The 15733-nt window shown below is 51.5% G+C and overlaps 1 protein-coding gene across 29 annotated transcripts in view; it reads right to left on the bottom strand.

The window, feature by feature from the left end:
- The window catches only part of SCRIB (scribble planar cell polarity protein), a 239190-nt gene that overhangs the window by 147272 nt on the left and 76185 nt on the right, over nucleotides 1-15733 (bottom strand). For all 29 annotated transcript variants that reach the window (XR_013635276.1, XM_078851362.1, XM_078851365.1 and 26 more), the window contains 3 exons: nucleotides 15251-15328; nucleotides 3385-3699; nucleotides 2659-2739 (listed from right to left, as the gene is read on the bottom strand). Coding sequence is in view for 28 of the 29 variants with exons in the window: in XM_078851362.1 (XP_078707488.1) it covers nucleotides 2659-2739; nucleotides 3385-3699; nucleotides 15251-15328 (474 nt within the window). In the remaining variant the exon portion in view is untranslated. The remainder of the gene's footprint in view (nucleotides 1-2658; nucleotides 2740-3384; nucleotides 3700-15250; nucleotides 15329-15733) is intronic.

A 15733-nucleotide genomic window follows, 5' to 3' on the forward strand; every position in this document is an offset into this window, starting at 1 on the left:
CAACTGCCTCATTCAGACCCTGCAGACGGTCACAAACTCACACTTGTGCATGCCCAAGACTGTCACCTACTGAAAACCAGCCCAGTAAGGACAGGCAGGTGCTGCCCAGTTGAAATCTTTGTAAGAAACAGATTAACATGGGGCCTCTCGCTGGCCAAGGTGCTGCGTTTTGACCTGGATTCTCATATTTTGGAGGCTGAGAGCATGTCATCAAACTTTCAAGGAAGAATTAGAAACATCCACTCAAACAGTCACAGCAGTCCCACAGGGCCAACCTAGCTGAACCATGGGGCACTGGCTCCTGGGCATTCTGCACGGGCTCCAAATCACAGAGCTCCACAGAACAGTCAGGAAGTAGGAATGCCAGGGGTCTAAAGACACTTAGCAGGTGGGGATCGAATCCCAGCCCACAGGGCGACTGGATGCTCCCGTGGGGAGATATCATCCTAGCAGCAACACAGCCACCCTGCACCGCAGCAGGGTAAAAGGCATAGTGGCAGCTCTTGTCAGGAGACACACAGCTGCTGGAGAGGCCATGGCCTGCAAAAGCCATTGCTAAAGGCAGGGAGCTCTGTGCAACGCCCAGACTAGGAAAGCGGGGGTCAGGCTGAAAGAGGAAAGGATCTCTGTCTATGGATGGATACTGCACTCATCCCCAGGGCCCTAAGTGCTGGACTCTGAGGCTCAGCACTACAGTCTCTTGTTACTCTGCACGCTCAAGCATGGGCAATAGGCTCACGCGAGCAGGGATGTGCCAGTGGAGGAAGAGGGGGTCCTTTCTCTATACAAGCAATGACACCGCACGCACTGTGTCACCCAGAGTAGCGGCTCTCCACCTTTCCAGGCGACCGCGCCCCTTGCCAGAGTCTCATTTGTCTTGCCGACCCCAAGTTTCACCTCACTTAAAATCTACTTGCTTACAGAACCAAACATAAGCATACAAAAGTGTCCCGGCACACTAGTACTGAACAATGACTGACTTTCTCATTTTTACCATATCAGTTATAAAATAAAACAACTAGAATATAAATATCACACTTACATTTCAGTGTATAGTCGATAGAGCAGTAAAACAAGCCATTGTCTGTATGAAATTTGAGTTTGGTACTGACTTCGTTACTGCTTTTTATGTCACCTGTTGTAAAACTAGGCAAATATCTAGATGAGCTGATGTACCCCTTTGAAGACCTCTGTGTACCCACAGGGGTATACATATCCCTGTTGACAGCCGCTGACCAAGAACACTCAGATGATTGATGACAGCAAGACCTATGCGTTCACTGAAACCAAATACCCTTCCTACAAGCCCTGATCCATGCAGAGAACGGTCTGAGGGGGCAGCCTACCTACACTGCTGACACTGAGGAGCGCTGAAATGGCCTCATCTTCCCACCCTGAGAAGGCAGACTGCACTCTGACAAACAGCTCGAGAGTCTTTCTGACCCCGCTGCAGAGGGTGCCAACCGGTACCATGTGGATCTGGCCTTGGGTGCCATGTGGCTACAGTTATACAATCCTCCCACCACGGCATGCAGAGATACCCCACAGGGCTCTAGCTAGTCTAGGCAGCTCCCAGGGATCAGCTGCTGTCCAAGCCATGGCTCAATTTTGGAAGGCCTAGAAGAAGAGGAGCAGGGAGGGAGGGACGGAGGGAGGAACAGAGGGAGAGATGCTAGGCCACCTGAGCCCCTTGTGAGGAAAAAGGGTGCCAGGCCCAGCCCAGTGCTCCAAAGGGTTTTCAGGAGAAAGGGAAAACAGCGCAGACCCCAGGCCCAGGGATAGAGCAGACAGAAGCCAGCACTGACAAGGCTGTATCAGTGCTTACCCGCACCAGCTCTGTGGTAACTCTTGCTCTTACCACAGCAGCCGGACTAGAAACCCACCACCAGCACCAGGATGCAGGAGCTTCCATTCACTCAGAGGCAGCATGCGAGCTCAGGGAAAGGGGGCGGGAAGGAGTGCAAGTGACACAGATTAGCAGAGAGGTATAAGGTTAGAGGCAGAGGTGGGATCCGTGTCACTGGCACAAGAAGCAGCAGGAACTGGGAACCAAAGCTTCAAATCAGAGACCAGGAAAAAGGGTTCCACCAAGTCCCCCTGGGCCCCACTCTCAGCTTGACAACCCTCCCCTCTCCGTCTACAGCCTACACTGACCCCCTGGCTTTCTGGAGGGAACAACTGCCACCAACACTGGCAGGAGTCACTGGTCCCCTGGGCAGCACCCACAGGGCCCTAAGGGGAAGACTTGCCCAACCCCACACAGTGTTGCCTTGCAGAGCCCAATGGGGGAGCAGCCCCCCACCTACCCAGTGAAGCACCAGGGGTCCGCAACTCCCCAGTGCAGCCAGCGCTGCTGGAGGGACTCACCAAGGTTTTGTGGTTCGAGTGTTCACTGTGGAAGGGTGGGCACCAGCCTTGCCAAGAGCCAGTCAAAGCTGGGACAGCAGGAGCAGGAGCTGCTGGTCTCCCTAGGGCCCTAGGAGCTGGGAAAGGAGCCCAGAGGTCAAGTGACAAGGAGACAGACCCCTGGAGGAGGGGCTGAGGAGGGACAGTGGGATCTGCTTTCCTAACTCCTATGAACAGAAACAGTAAACGACAGGCTTCCGGCGAGACTCACCAGCACCACACCTCCCTCCCATGGCTGCCCCAAGCACTCACCGAGATGACCCGGTCTCCAACGTGCAGCGTCCCGTCCCGATGGGCCGCACCACCCTCTGCGATCCGCGAGATAAAGATCCCCTAAAATAGAGCCCCAGGGGTCAGAGCAGCCCCAACCCCATCACTGGAGCACCTCCACATCCAGACCCCTTTCCAGCAGCTGGCAGAGTCCCAAACCCTCCCACCTGGGCCCAAAGCCCCCTGCCCCTCTCTAGCACTCCACACCCTCACTCCCCATCCCCCTTCTGACCCTCGCCCCTCCACACCTCACCCTTGGACTCCTCAGTCCCCCAAACCGTGTGTGGAGCCTCTGGCTCCAGGAAAGCCTGACTCAGCAGGAGCTCAGAATACACAAGCCGAGAGGAGAGGGAGCCAGGACTGAATGTCACTGGCAACCACTGAAAGCCCCACCCCTGCCCGCCTGAGCTCCTCTGCCTGGCACAGAGCTAATGACACCCCCATAGAAGTGCAGGGAAACACCACCTGTCCCCTGGCCTGCAGAGATCTGGGGCTGAGCTCCCCTCCCTCCGTGCCCACCTGCCCTGTGACATGGAGGCTGAGCTCCCCTCGCCTAGGAGTGCAGGGAGACACCTCCCCCTCCCTCTGTACCCACCTGCCCTGTACACAGACCCTGGGGCTGAGCTCCCCTCCCCCAGGAGTGCAGGGAGACCCCAGCCTGCACAGACATCAGGCAGTGCTCTCCCGAAGGCCCCCCTGCCGGCTCACCGTGTCACCTGCCCGGTAGGGCGTGGAGCCCTTGCCCCCAGCAATACTGAAGCCCAGCCCCTTCTCATTGCGCATGAGGCAGGTGGAGAATCTGTCCGTGGGTGGTGCCCCCTCAGGTCGCTCTGGAAAACGAAGGCCGCCCCGTGGCTCTCGTGGGCTGTAATCATCCTCGGGGCGCAGCGGTGTAACCGTGATGGCGTTCTCAGGCTCCACCATCCGCTCCCGAAGAACCATCATGGAGACGGAGCTGCCTGAGCCACGCAGCGCCTCCACTGCCACGTGGTGCTCTGCACGGTGCAGGGCCACTCCGTTCACCTGGGAAGGGACAGGGGTCAAGGTGGGAGACTGGCCCACAGGGAGTCCTCAACCCCTCCCCCAAACTCACAAGGAGCTCCCCCACACCAACAGGGAGCCCCCACATACACTGACCCCACAAGGAACCCCCCACACACCCCACCCCACATGGAGTCTCCCCCGCCCCCCACACACACCGACCACACAGGGAACCCCCCACATACACACACCACCTCACATGGAATCATGGAATCATAGAATATCAGGGTTGGAAGGGACCTCAGGAGGTCATCTAGTCCAACCCCCTGCTCAAAGCAGGATCAATCCCCAACTAAATCATCCCAGTCAGGGCTTTGTCAAGCCAGACCTTAAAAACTTCTAAGGAAGGAGATTCTACCACCTCCCTAGGCAACGCATTCCAGTGCTTCACCACCCTCCTAGTGAAAAAGTTTTTCCTAATATCCAACCTAAATCTCCCCCACTGCAACTTGAGACCATTACTCCTTGTTCTGTCATCTGCTATCACTGAGAACAGTCTAGATCCATCCCCTTTGGAACCCCCTTTCAGATAGCTGAAAGCAGCTATCAAATCCCCCCTCATTCTTCTCTTCCGCAGACTAAACAATCCCAGTTCCCTCAGCCTCTTCTCATAAGTCATGTGTTCCAGACCCCTAATCATTTTTCTGCCCTTCACTGGACTCTCTCCAATTTATTCACATACTTCTTGTAGTGTGGGGCCCAAAACTGGACACAGTACTCCAGATGAGGCCTCACCAACGTCGAATAGAGGGGAACAATCACGTCCCTCGATCTGCTGGCAATGCCCCTACTTATACATCCCAAAATGTCATTGGCCTTCTTGGCAACAAGGGCACACTGTTGACTCCTATCCAGCTTCTCATCCACTGTCCTTTTCCCCTAGGTCCTTTTCTGCAGAACTGCTGCCGAGCCATTCGGTCCCTAGTCTGTAGCGGTGCATGGGATTCTTCTGTCCTAAGTGCAGGACTCTGCACTTGTCCTTGGAGCCCCCCCACATACACCAACCCCACAGGGAACATCTCCCCCCCACCCCCACACACACACCGACCCCACAGGGAACCCCCCACCCCACCCCACATGGAGCCCCCCCACACACACACCAACCCCGCAGGGAACATCTCCCCCCCCACACACACACCAACCCCACAGGAAGCCCCCCTACACACACACACCAACCCCACAGGGAATATCTCCCCCACACACACACACCAACCCCACAGGGAACCCCCCTCCCCAAACACACCCCACCCCACAGGGAACCCCCCCCAAACACACCCCACCCCACATGGAGCCCCCCCACACACCCAACCCCACATGGAGCCCCCCCACACACACCAACCCCACAGGGAACCCCCCTACACACACACACACACACAGCAACCATACCCAGAACCTCTCACACACACCAACCCCACAGGAAGCCCCTTCCCCACATCAACCCCACATAGAACCCCCCCGAAACACTGACTCCACAGGGAACTATCACACATACACCTCAACCCCATAGGGAACATCCCCCACACTCCAACTCCCTAGAGAGCTCCCCCAAGGGAGCCACCCCACACACACCATGCACCATCCCCTCTCTCTCCCATGGTGCATGGCACAGCTTGTTGCCATTTGCTTAAGAGAATGCCAGGCTGCCAACACCAAAACTGAGCCCCAGAAGGAGACACCTGTGTCCTCTCACCACCTCCCCTCTCTCACATACCCAGCAAGTCACTTGGGGGTCACAGATCTTGCTATCCTCCCTTCAGGGAGTGGCCACCAAATTCTGGTGCAACTCACAGCTTCTTCCTTCTGTCTCCCTGACTTCAGACAGATGGCCCTTATTGTGCTGGGAGATTCGGGAACAGTTGTAGGGGAAGTGTGGCTAGTCCAGTGCGGGGGACACTGGTTGGTTTGGGGTCAAGGCAGGGAGCTGGTGGATCTTCCTGTTGCTGCTGCTGCTTCATTTCACATCAAAATGCTCTTTGGCCTAGGGAAAGGGGCCTGGGCTGGCAGCCAGGCGCCTCAGAGTGCAAGTCTCACAACTTCCGCTGACTGACCTTAATAAGTCTCTTCCTACCTTATTAAGGGACTTAATAAGTCCCTTCCTTCCTGGTGACGTCAAGGAATTATGACGTGATTGGAATAACAGAGACTTGGTGGGATAACTCACATGACTGGAGTACTGTCATGGATGGTTATAAACTGTTCAGGAAGGACAGGCAGGGCAGAAAAGGTGGGGGAGTTGCACTGTATGTAAGGGAGCAGTATGACTGCTCAGAGTTCTGGTACGAAACTGCAGAAAAACCTGAGTGTCTCTGGATTAAGTTTAGAAGTGTGAGCAACAGGAGTGATGTAGTGGTGGGAGTCTGCTATAGACCACCGGACCAGGGGGATGAGGTAGATGAGGCTTTCTTCCGGCAGCTCACGGAAGCTACTAGATCACACGCCCTGGTTCTCATGGGTGACTTTAATTTTCCTGATATCTGCTGGGAGAGCAGTACAGCGGTGCATAGACAATCCAGGAAGTTTTTGGAAAGCGTAGGGGACAATTTCCTGGTGCAAGTGCTAGAGGAGCCAACTAGGGGGGGCGCTTTTCTTGACCTGCTGCTCACAAACCGGAAAGAATTAGTAGGGGAAGCAAAAGTGGATGGGAATCTGGGAGGCAGTGACCATGAGTTGGTTGAGTTCAGGATCCTGACACAGGGAAGAAAGGTAAGCAGCAGGATACGGACCCTGGACTTCAAGAAAGCAGACTTCGACTCCCTCAGGGAACGGATGGGTAGGATCTCCTGGGGGACTAACATGAAGGGGAAAGGAGTCCAGGAGAGCTGGCTGTATTTCAAGGAATCCCTGTTGAGGTTACAGGGAGAAACCATCCCGATGTGTCGAAAGAATAGTAAATATGCCAGGCGACCAGCTTGGCTTAACGGTGAAATCCTAGCAGATCTTAAGCATAAAAAAGAAGCTTACAAGAAGTGGAAGGTTGGACATATGACCAGGGAGGAGTATAAAAATATTGCTCGGGCATGTAGGAATGAAATTAGGAGGGCCAAATCACACCTGGAGCTGTAGCTAGCGAGAGATGTTAAAAGTAAGAAGAAGGGTTTCTTCAGGTATGTTGGCAACAAGAAGAAAGCCAAGGAAAGTGTGGGCCCCTTAATGAATGAGGGAGGCAACCTAGTGACAGAGGATGTGGAAAAAGCTAATGTACTCAATGCTTTTTTTGCCTCTGTCTTCACGAACAAGGTCAGCTCCCAGACTGCTGCGCTGGGCATCACAACATGGGGAAGAGATGGCCAGCCCTCTGTGGAGAAAGAGGTGGTTAGGGACTATTTAGAAAAGCTGGACGTGCACAAGTCCATGGGGCCGGACGAATTGCATCCAAGAGTGCTAAAGGAACTGGTGGCTGTGATTGCAGAGCCATTGGCCATTATCTTTGAAAACTCGTGGCAAATGGGGGAAGTCCCGGATGACTGGAAAAAGGCTAATGTAGTGCCAATCTTTAAAAAAGGGAAGAAGGAGGATCTTGGGAACTACAGGCCAGTCAGCCTCACCTCAGTCCCCAGAAAAATCATGGAGCAGGTCCTCAAAGAATCAATCCTGAAGCACTTACATGAGAGGAAAGTGATCAGGAACAGTCAGCATGGATTCACCAAGGGAAGGTCATGCCTGACTAATCTAATCGCCTTCTATGATGAGATTACTGGATCTGTGGATGAAGGGAAAGCAGTGGATGTATTGTTTCTTGACTTTAGCAAAGCTTGTGACACTGTCTCCCACAAAAAGAAAAGGAGTACTTGTGGCACCTTAGAGACTAACCAATTTATTTGAGCATGAGCTTTCGTGAGCTGTAGCTCACGAAAGCTCATGCTCAAATAAATTGGTTAGTCTCTAAGGTGCCACAAGTACTCCTTTTCTTTTTGCGAATACACACTAACACGGCTGTTACTCTGAAACCTGTCTCCCACAGTATTCTTGTCAGCAAGTTAAAGAAGTATGGGCTGGATGAATGCACTATAAGGTGGGTAGAAAGTTGGCTAGATTGTCGGGCTCAACGGGTAGTGATCAATGGCTCCATGTCTAGTTGGCAGCCGGTGTCAAGTGGAGTGCCCCAGGGGTCGGTCCTGGGGCCGGTTTTGTTCAATATCTTCATAAATGATCTGGAGGATGGTGTGGATTGCACTCTCAGCAAATTTGCGGATGATACTAAACTGGGAGGAGTGGTAGATATGCTGGAGGGCAGGGATAGGATACAGAGGGACCTAGACAAATTGGAGGATTGGGCCAAAAGAAATCTGACGAGGTTCAATAAGGATAAGTGCAGGGTCCTGCACTTAGGACGGAAGAACCCAATGCACAGCTACAGACTAGGGACCGAATGGCTAGGCAGCAGTTCTGCGGAAAAGGACCTAGGGGTGACAGTGGACGAGAAGCTGGATATGAGTCAGCAGTGTGCCCTTGTTGCCAAGAAGGCCAATGGCATTTCGGGATGTATAAGTAGGGGCATAGCAAGCAGATCGAGGGACGTGATTGTCCCCCTCTATTCGACATTGGTGAGGCCTCATCTGGAGTACTGTGTCCAGTTTTGGGCCCCACACTACAAGAAGGATGTGGATAAATTGGAAAGAGTCCAGCGAAGGGCAACAAAAATGATTAGGGGTCTGGAACACATGACTTATGAGGAGAGGCTGAGGGAACTGGGATTGTTTAGTCTGCAGAAGAGAAGAATGAGGGGGGATTTGATAGCTGCTTTCAACTACCTGAGAGGTGGTTCCAGAGAGGATGGTTCTAGACTATTCTCAGTGGTGGAAGAGGACAGGACAAGGAGTAATGGTCTCAAGTTGCAGTGGGGGAGGTTTAGGTTGGATATTAGGAAAAACTTTTTCACTAGGAGGGTGGTGAAACACTGGAATGCGTTGCCTAGGGAGGTGGTGGAATCTCCTTCCTTAGAAGTTTTTAAGGTGAGGCTTGACAAAGCCCTGGCTGGGATGATTTAATTGGGGATGGGTCCTGCTTTTGAGCAGGGGGTTGGACTAGATGACCTCCTGAGGTCCCTTCCAACCCTGATATTCTACGATTCTATACCACAGCCTTTATTACTGAGCTAGGCCTACTCTTGTGCACAGCCAAGTGTCCTTCCCCACCCTTTAACAGCGCAACTAACTCAGGGGCTGAGCTAGGAGCAGAACCCAGGTTTCTGATAGGGCAGATCCAAGTCCCACCTGCCTTTCAGAAAGAATATGCCAATCCTATGGGCTTGGCTACGCTATCTCTAAAATGGGGCTACACATACGTACCCATCTTTGCTTTGAGATACACAGATGAATGAGTACTATGTAAATGTAAAGCAACAGTAACAAATAGCACTGAGGAGTCAATAACCCTCAGTCTTCTGCTCTAACAAATAGACTACGCTCCCCTTCCAGCGCCAGAAACAGAACTTAGGAGTCCTAAGCCTATGGGTATGTCTATGCTGTATTCTTATTCTGTGGTCCTACAGGTTTGTGACCAAACCATCCACACACTAAACTCTCAGATGTGCTTCTTTGAACCAGTGCTTCCAAATGGCTGAGTGTCTGGGTTAAAACCCAAACTGGAACTCATGCACTTTGCAGTGAGGCTGCCGGCAAATTCACTTGAGTGCTGATAGGCCTCCAATGCCCTTCCCACAAGTTCTCCCAAGGAACAGACAAGTTCTTCCGCAACTGACACAATTGATTGGGAAAGAATCCTAGAGCATCTCAGCACAAAAACCCATGGGAGTGTCCCCCAACACATACAGGAGCACGCGGAAACACTGAAGACACAGTAATGTGGGTAGGGCTTTGCTGTGGGAGTACTCATATGTGGGCCAGGCTAACCTGAGAGCTCAAATCTGCATGCCAACACCCAGGCTGACTGTGCAGAGAAGACATGCCCTGTGTGGCGTTCTATCAAAGAGTTAAATATGATGAAATTTCTCTGCCAAGGCGGCTCTCCATCTCTGGATGTCTCTGGATCCAGACAGGATGCCATTCTCAAAGATGCTTTAGTCAAACAAAAGTAAATGGCTCAGTACAGGAACAACTGGATGAAATTTAATGGCATGTGTCATATAGGAGGTCAGACTAGTTCTGGCCTTCAAATCTATGGAACGATTAATTTAAATAATATTATTAAGATTGAAAAACCCAGTACTGATCAGTTAGGAAATGCCAGAATTAAGCTTGCCCCTGTGACAGCAGCATGATCCAGTCTTTGATTCCATGGATCACACAGTATTTTTTCTACATGATCCCTGCTTCATTCAGTGCCCATGGTGGGTAGTGAGCAAGACTGGACTGTGTAAGCAGAATGATGCCCATTCCCATAAATGCTACCAAGTTGCTGGCTGCACTCAGTAGGACAGGGAACATGTGGGAACCATAAGCAGTGCATGAATAGGGAGTTGAGCTCTTGTTACAGACACCTTGTGTTATTTCTCTGGCCTGAATGCTGACTGCCATTCCTCTCAATTCTGTGATGTACCATTTGCTCCTTGCACTGGTCCATTCATGCTTCAGAAGCTGGCTACTCATGGAAGTTGAATCCTGCAGGACTCAGCAGTTTTTAAAGATTTTTTGAGGAGGGAGGGGTAGTGGGTATTATTATTATTTACTATCAGAACTCCTCAGAGTCCCCGTGATGAACCACAACCCCACTGCACTAGGTGCTGTACAAACACAGAACAAAAAGACAGTCCCTGCCCCACAGAGCTTCCAGGGTAAGGGTATGTCTGCACGCATTCACGGGGTGTGACTGCAGCTCCTGTGAACATACCTGAGTTAGGGTTCATCTAGCTAGGTTGGACACTGCAGCAAAGCTGTGGCATGTGCACTTGAGTGTGGGCTAGCCCCACAAGTAATGACCCAGGGGTGTGGATGGGCTTATACAGCCCACACTGCCATGTACACTGCCGCATCTTCACTGCTCCACTACCTAAGCAAGCTACATTAAATTTAGCTTGGCTATGTCTCCATAAGCTGTAATCACTTCCCGTGATTTCAGTGTAGTCAGACCCAGAGGGATACAGACCAAAGGTGGAGTACAAGAAAACAATGAATCACTTTTTGTCAGCATGCTAGGCAGTGGTCGCAGGGTCTCTGGGGATGAGCTAGTCTTGTACCGGACCCCTCTTCCCACATTCAGGGAAGAGGGCAAGGAAGCAGAAAGTGACTGATTGCTATAAAAGGTCAATCAGCTGCGAATTAGCTAAGCAGCGAACAGAGGGAGTTTGCCTGGGGAGAGCCCACTGAGGCTTTCATCTTGCCGGCTTCACTAAATAGTTACTGCAACAGCTGAGGAAGCTTGTAGAAGGACGGTAATATGGATGGGGAGCATTCAGCTGTTGTGACCTGCACTGGATGTGCCATGTTTGTCTTTCTTCCACAGGACAGACGCGACTTTGTATGAAGTGCAAGCTGGTCTCCATATTGGAAGAGAAGGTTCAGGGTCTGGAGCAACAGGTATCGACCCTGCGTTACATAAGAGAAACTGAAGATTTTCTGGACAGACGTCAGGATATGCTTCTACGGGCACAACATTCTGAAGAATCAGAGCAGGCTGCGCAGCGGGGACAGGAGGATGGTGAAGAAATTTGGCAGCATGTGACCTCCAGAAGAAGAAAGAGGAGCGTCCATGTACCAGCAATGCAGATACTGGTGAGTAACCGTTTTCATGTTCTCTCCACAGGTACGAATGCGGAGAGTGGACTAGATGATACGTCTGAGGGAAGGGAGCAGAAGGAGACTCCACCGATTGGAAGGCATGAAATGCACTGTCCCAGGGATGGGGGTTTCATGACCACCACTCCCAAGAGAAGGAGGTGGGTGGTGGTGGTTGGGGACTCCCTCCTAAGGGGGACTGACCAGGAAAACCGAGAAGTCTGCTGCTTGCCAGGAGCTAGGATTCACGATGTGACGGAGAGACTGCTGAGACTCATCAAGCCCTCGGATCGCTACCCCTTCCTGCTTCTCCACGAGGGCACCAATGATACTGCCAAGAATGACCTTGAGCGGGTCACTGCGGACTACGTGGCTCTGGGAAGAAGGATAAAGGAGTTTGAGGCGCAAGTGGTGTTCTCGTCCATTCTCCCCGTGGAAGGAAAAGGCCTGGGTAGAGACTGTCGAATCGTGGAAGTCAACGAATGGCTACGCAGGTGGTGTCGGAGAGAAGGCTTTGGATTCTTTGACCATGAGATGGTGTTCCAAGAAGGAGGAGTGCTAGGCAGAGATGGGCTCCACCTAACGAAGAGAGGGAAGAGTACCTTCACAAGCAGGCTGGCTAACCTAGTGAGGGGGGCTTTAAACTAGGTTCACCGGGAGAAGGAGACCAAAGCCCTCAGGTAAGTGGGGACGTGGGAGACCGGGAGGAAGCACAAGCAGAAGAGCGCAAGAGGTGAGGACTCCGGCCTCATACTGAGAAAGAGGGGTGATCAGCGAGTTATCTTAAGTGCCTATACACAAATGCAAGAAGTCTGGGAAACAAGCAGGGAGAACTGGAAGTCCTGGCACCGTCAAGGAATTATGATGTTATTGGAATAACAAAGACTTGGTGGGATAACTAACATGCCTGGAGTACTGTCATGGATGGATATAAACTGTTCAGGAAGGACAGGCAGGGCAGAAAAGCTGGGGGAGTTGCACTGTATGTAAGAGAGCAGTATGACTACTCAGAGATCTGGTATGAAGCTGCAGAAAAACTTGAGAGTCTATGGATTAATTTTAGAAGTGTGAGCAACAAGAGTGATGTCATGGTGGGAGTCTGCTATAGACCACCAGACCAGGGGGATGAGGTGGACGAGGCTTTCTTCCGGTAACTAACAGAAGTTACTAGATCACAGGCCCTGGTTTTTGTCATAGAGAGGAAAGAGGCAGGATGCCAGAGGATCAAATGAAGGTCCCATCAGAGCCGCTAAGACTGTGCTAAGATCCGATAAGGGAACCAGATCCTGCACTGGCAGATGGAGACGAAGGATTCCTTTTAAGAATCTAGACATCAATCACCCTGATATCCGCTGGGAGAGCAATACAGCGGTAAACAGACAATCCAGGAAGTTTCTGGAAAGGGTAGGGGACAATTTCCTGGTGCAAGTGCTGGAGGAACCAACTGGGGCAGAGCTCTTCTCGACCTGCTGCTCACAAACAGGGAAGAATTAGTAGGGGAAGCAAAGGTGGATGGGAACCTGGAAGGCAGTGACCATGAGATGGTCGAGTTCGGGATCCTGACACAGGGAAGAAAGGAGAGCAAAAAAGTACGGACCCTGGACTTCAGAAAATCAGACTTTGACTCCCTCAGGGAACTGATGGGAAGGATCCCCTGGGAGAATAACATGAGGGGGAAAGGAGTCCAGGAGAGTTGGCTGTATTTTAAAGAATCCTTATTGAGGTTACAGGGAGAAACCATCCCGATGTGTAGAAAGAATAGTAACTATGGCAGGCAACCAGCTTGGCTTTACAATGAAATCCTTGCTGATCTTAAAACACAAAAAAGAAGCTTACAAGAAGTGGAAGATTGGACAAATGACCAGGGAAGAGTATAAAAATATTGCTCGGGCATGCAGGAGTGAAATCAGGAAGGCCACATCACACTTGGAGTTGCAGATAGCAAGAGATATTAAGAGTAACAAGAAGGGTTTCTTCAGGTATGTAGCAACAAGAAGAAAGTCAAGGAAAGTGTGGGCCCCTTACTGAATGAGGGAGGCAACCTAGTGACAGAGGATGTGGAAAAAGCTAATGTACTCAATGCTTTTTTTGCCTCTGTCTTCACAAACAAGGTCAGCTCCCAGACTACTGCACTGGGCAGCACAGCATGGGGAGGAGGTGACCAGCCCTCTGTGGAGAAAGAAGTGGTTCGGGACTATTTAGAAATCTGGACGAGCGCAAGTCCATGGGGCCGGATGCGCTGCATCCGAGGGTGCTAAAGGAGTTGGCGAATGTGATTGCAGAGCCATTGGCCATTATCTTTGAAAACTCATGGCAATCGGGGAGGTCCCGGACAACTGGAAAAAGGCTAATGTAGTGCCCATCTTTAAAAAAGGGAAGAAGGAGGATCCTGGGAACTACAGGCCAGTCAGCCTCACCTCAGGCCTGGAAAAATCATGAAGCAGGTCCTCAAGCAATCCATTTTGAAGCACTTAGAGGAGAGGAAAGTGATCAGGAACAGTCAGCATGGAATTCACCAAGGGCAAGTCATGCCTGACTAACCTAACTGCCTTCTATGACAAGATAACTGGCTCTGTGGATGAGGGGAAAGCAGTGGATGTGTTGTTCCTTGACTTTAGCAAAGCTTTCGATACGGTCTCCCACAGTATTCTTGCCAGCAAGTTAAAGAAGAAGGGCTGGATGAATGGACAATAAGGTGGATAGAAAGCTGGCTAAATCGTCGGGCTCAACAGGTAGTGATCAATAGCTCCATGTCTAGTTGGCAGCCGGTATCAAGCAGAGTACCCCAAGGGTTGGTCCTGGGGCCGGTTTTGTTCAATATCTTCATTAATGATCTGGCGGATGGAGTGGATTGCACCCTCAGCAAGTTTGCAGATGACACTGAACTGGAAGGAATGGTAGATACACTGGAGGGTAGGGATAGGATACAGAGGGACCTAGACAAATTAGAGGAATGGGCCAAAAGAAATCTGATGAGGTTCAACAAGGACAAGTGCAGAGTCCTGCACTTAGGATGGAAGAATCCCATGCACCACTACAGACTAGGGACCGAATGGCTAGGCAGCAGTTCTGCAGAAAAGGACCTAGGGGTTACAGTGGACGAGAAGCTGGATAGGAGTCAACAGTGTGCCCTTGTTGCCAAGAAGGCCAATGGCATTTTGGGATGTATAAGTAGGGGCATTGCCAGCAGATTGAGGGACGTGATGGTTCCCCTCTATTCGACATTGGTGAGGCCTCATCTGGAGTTCTGTGTCAGTTTTGGGCCCCACACTACAAGAAGGATGTGGAAAAATTGGAAAACGTCCAGCGGAGGGCAACAACAATCATTAGGCGGGCTAGAGCACATGACTTATGAGGAGAGGCTGAGGGGACTGGGATTGTTTAGTCTGCAGAAGAAAAGAATAAGGGGGGATTTGATAGCTGCTTTCAACTACCTGAAAGGGGGTTCCAAAGAGGATGGATCTAGACTGTTCTCAGTGGTACCAGATGATAGAACAAGGAGCAATGGTCTCAAGTTGGAGTGGAGAGGTTTAGGTTGGACATTCGGAAAAACTTTTTCACTAGGAGGGTGGTGAAATACTGGAATGCGTTGCCTAGGGAGGTGGTGGAATCTCCTTCCTTAGAGGTTTTTAAGGTCTGGCTTGACAAAGCCCTGACTGGGATGATTTAGTCAGGGATTAGGTCCTGCTTTGAGCAGGGGGTTGGACTAGGTGACCTCCTGAGTCGCTTCCAACCCTAATCTTCTATGATTCTATGAAATAATAATAATCTTCATAATCAGATATCGGAGCCACATCTGCAGCCCACAATCAGCACCCGCAGCATTATACCTTGCCATTTCACAGAAGCTGGGCTCTTACCTCCAGGAGCTTGTCCCCGACACGGACTCCTGCTCGGGCTGCAGGGCCCTCCTCCGACACACGGGAAATAAAGATGCCCTGGAATCAAAACATCATGTTAGCAAGAGGAGAACAGGCCCTTCACCCCAGGAGCTGATGTTACTGGGGGAGCAGAGAGGGAGGAATTCCCCCTCCTGGGGATGTATGTTATTGGGAGGGGAATGCTCAGGCCCCGGAGTGGTGCTGTGTCTGATTACTACACTGTGACCACAGGGAAGTGCTGGTGTTTCAGCCCAGAACCCACATTCCAGAGGTGACACCTTCTCCCTTGCTCAGCCCTACCAGACTCCTGCTTCCAAGAGGGTCTAAGGCTAGCCCTGCCTTGCCCTATGTGCCCCCAGCACATCCACAGAGCAGGCCCAGTACACACAGAAGTCAGGCACTGCCATGATGGGGCACACCTCACTTCTAGATAGACAGATCCTGCCCGAGAGCAGGCAGGCA

The sequence above is a fragment of the Lepidochelys kempii genome, chromosome 2 (genome assembly GCF_965140285.1).
Source record: "Lepidochelys kempii isolate rLepKem1 chromosome 2, rLepKem1.hap1, whole genome shotgun sequence".
Classification (NCBI taxonomy): Eukaryota; Metazoa; Chordata; order Testudines; family Cheloniidae; genus Lepidochelys; species Lepidochelys kempii.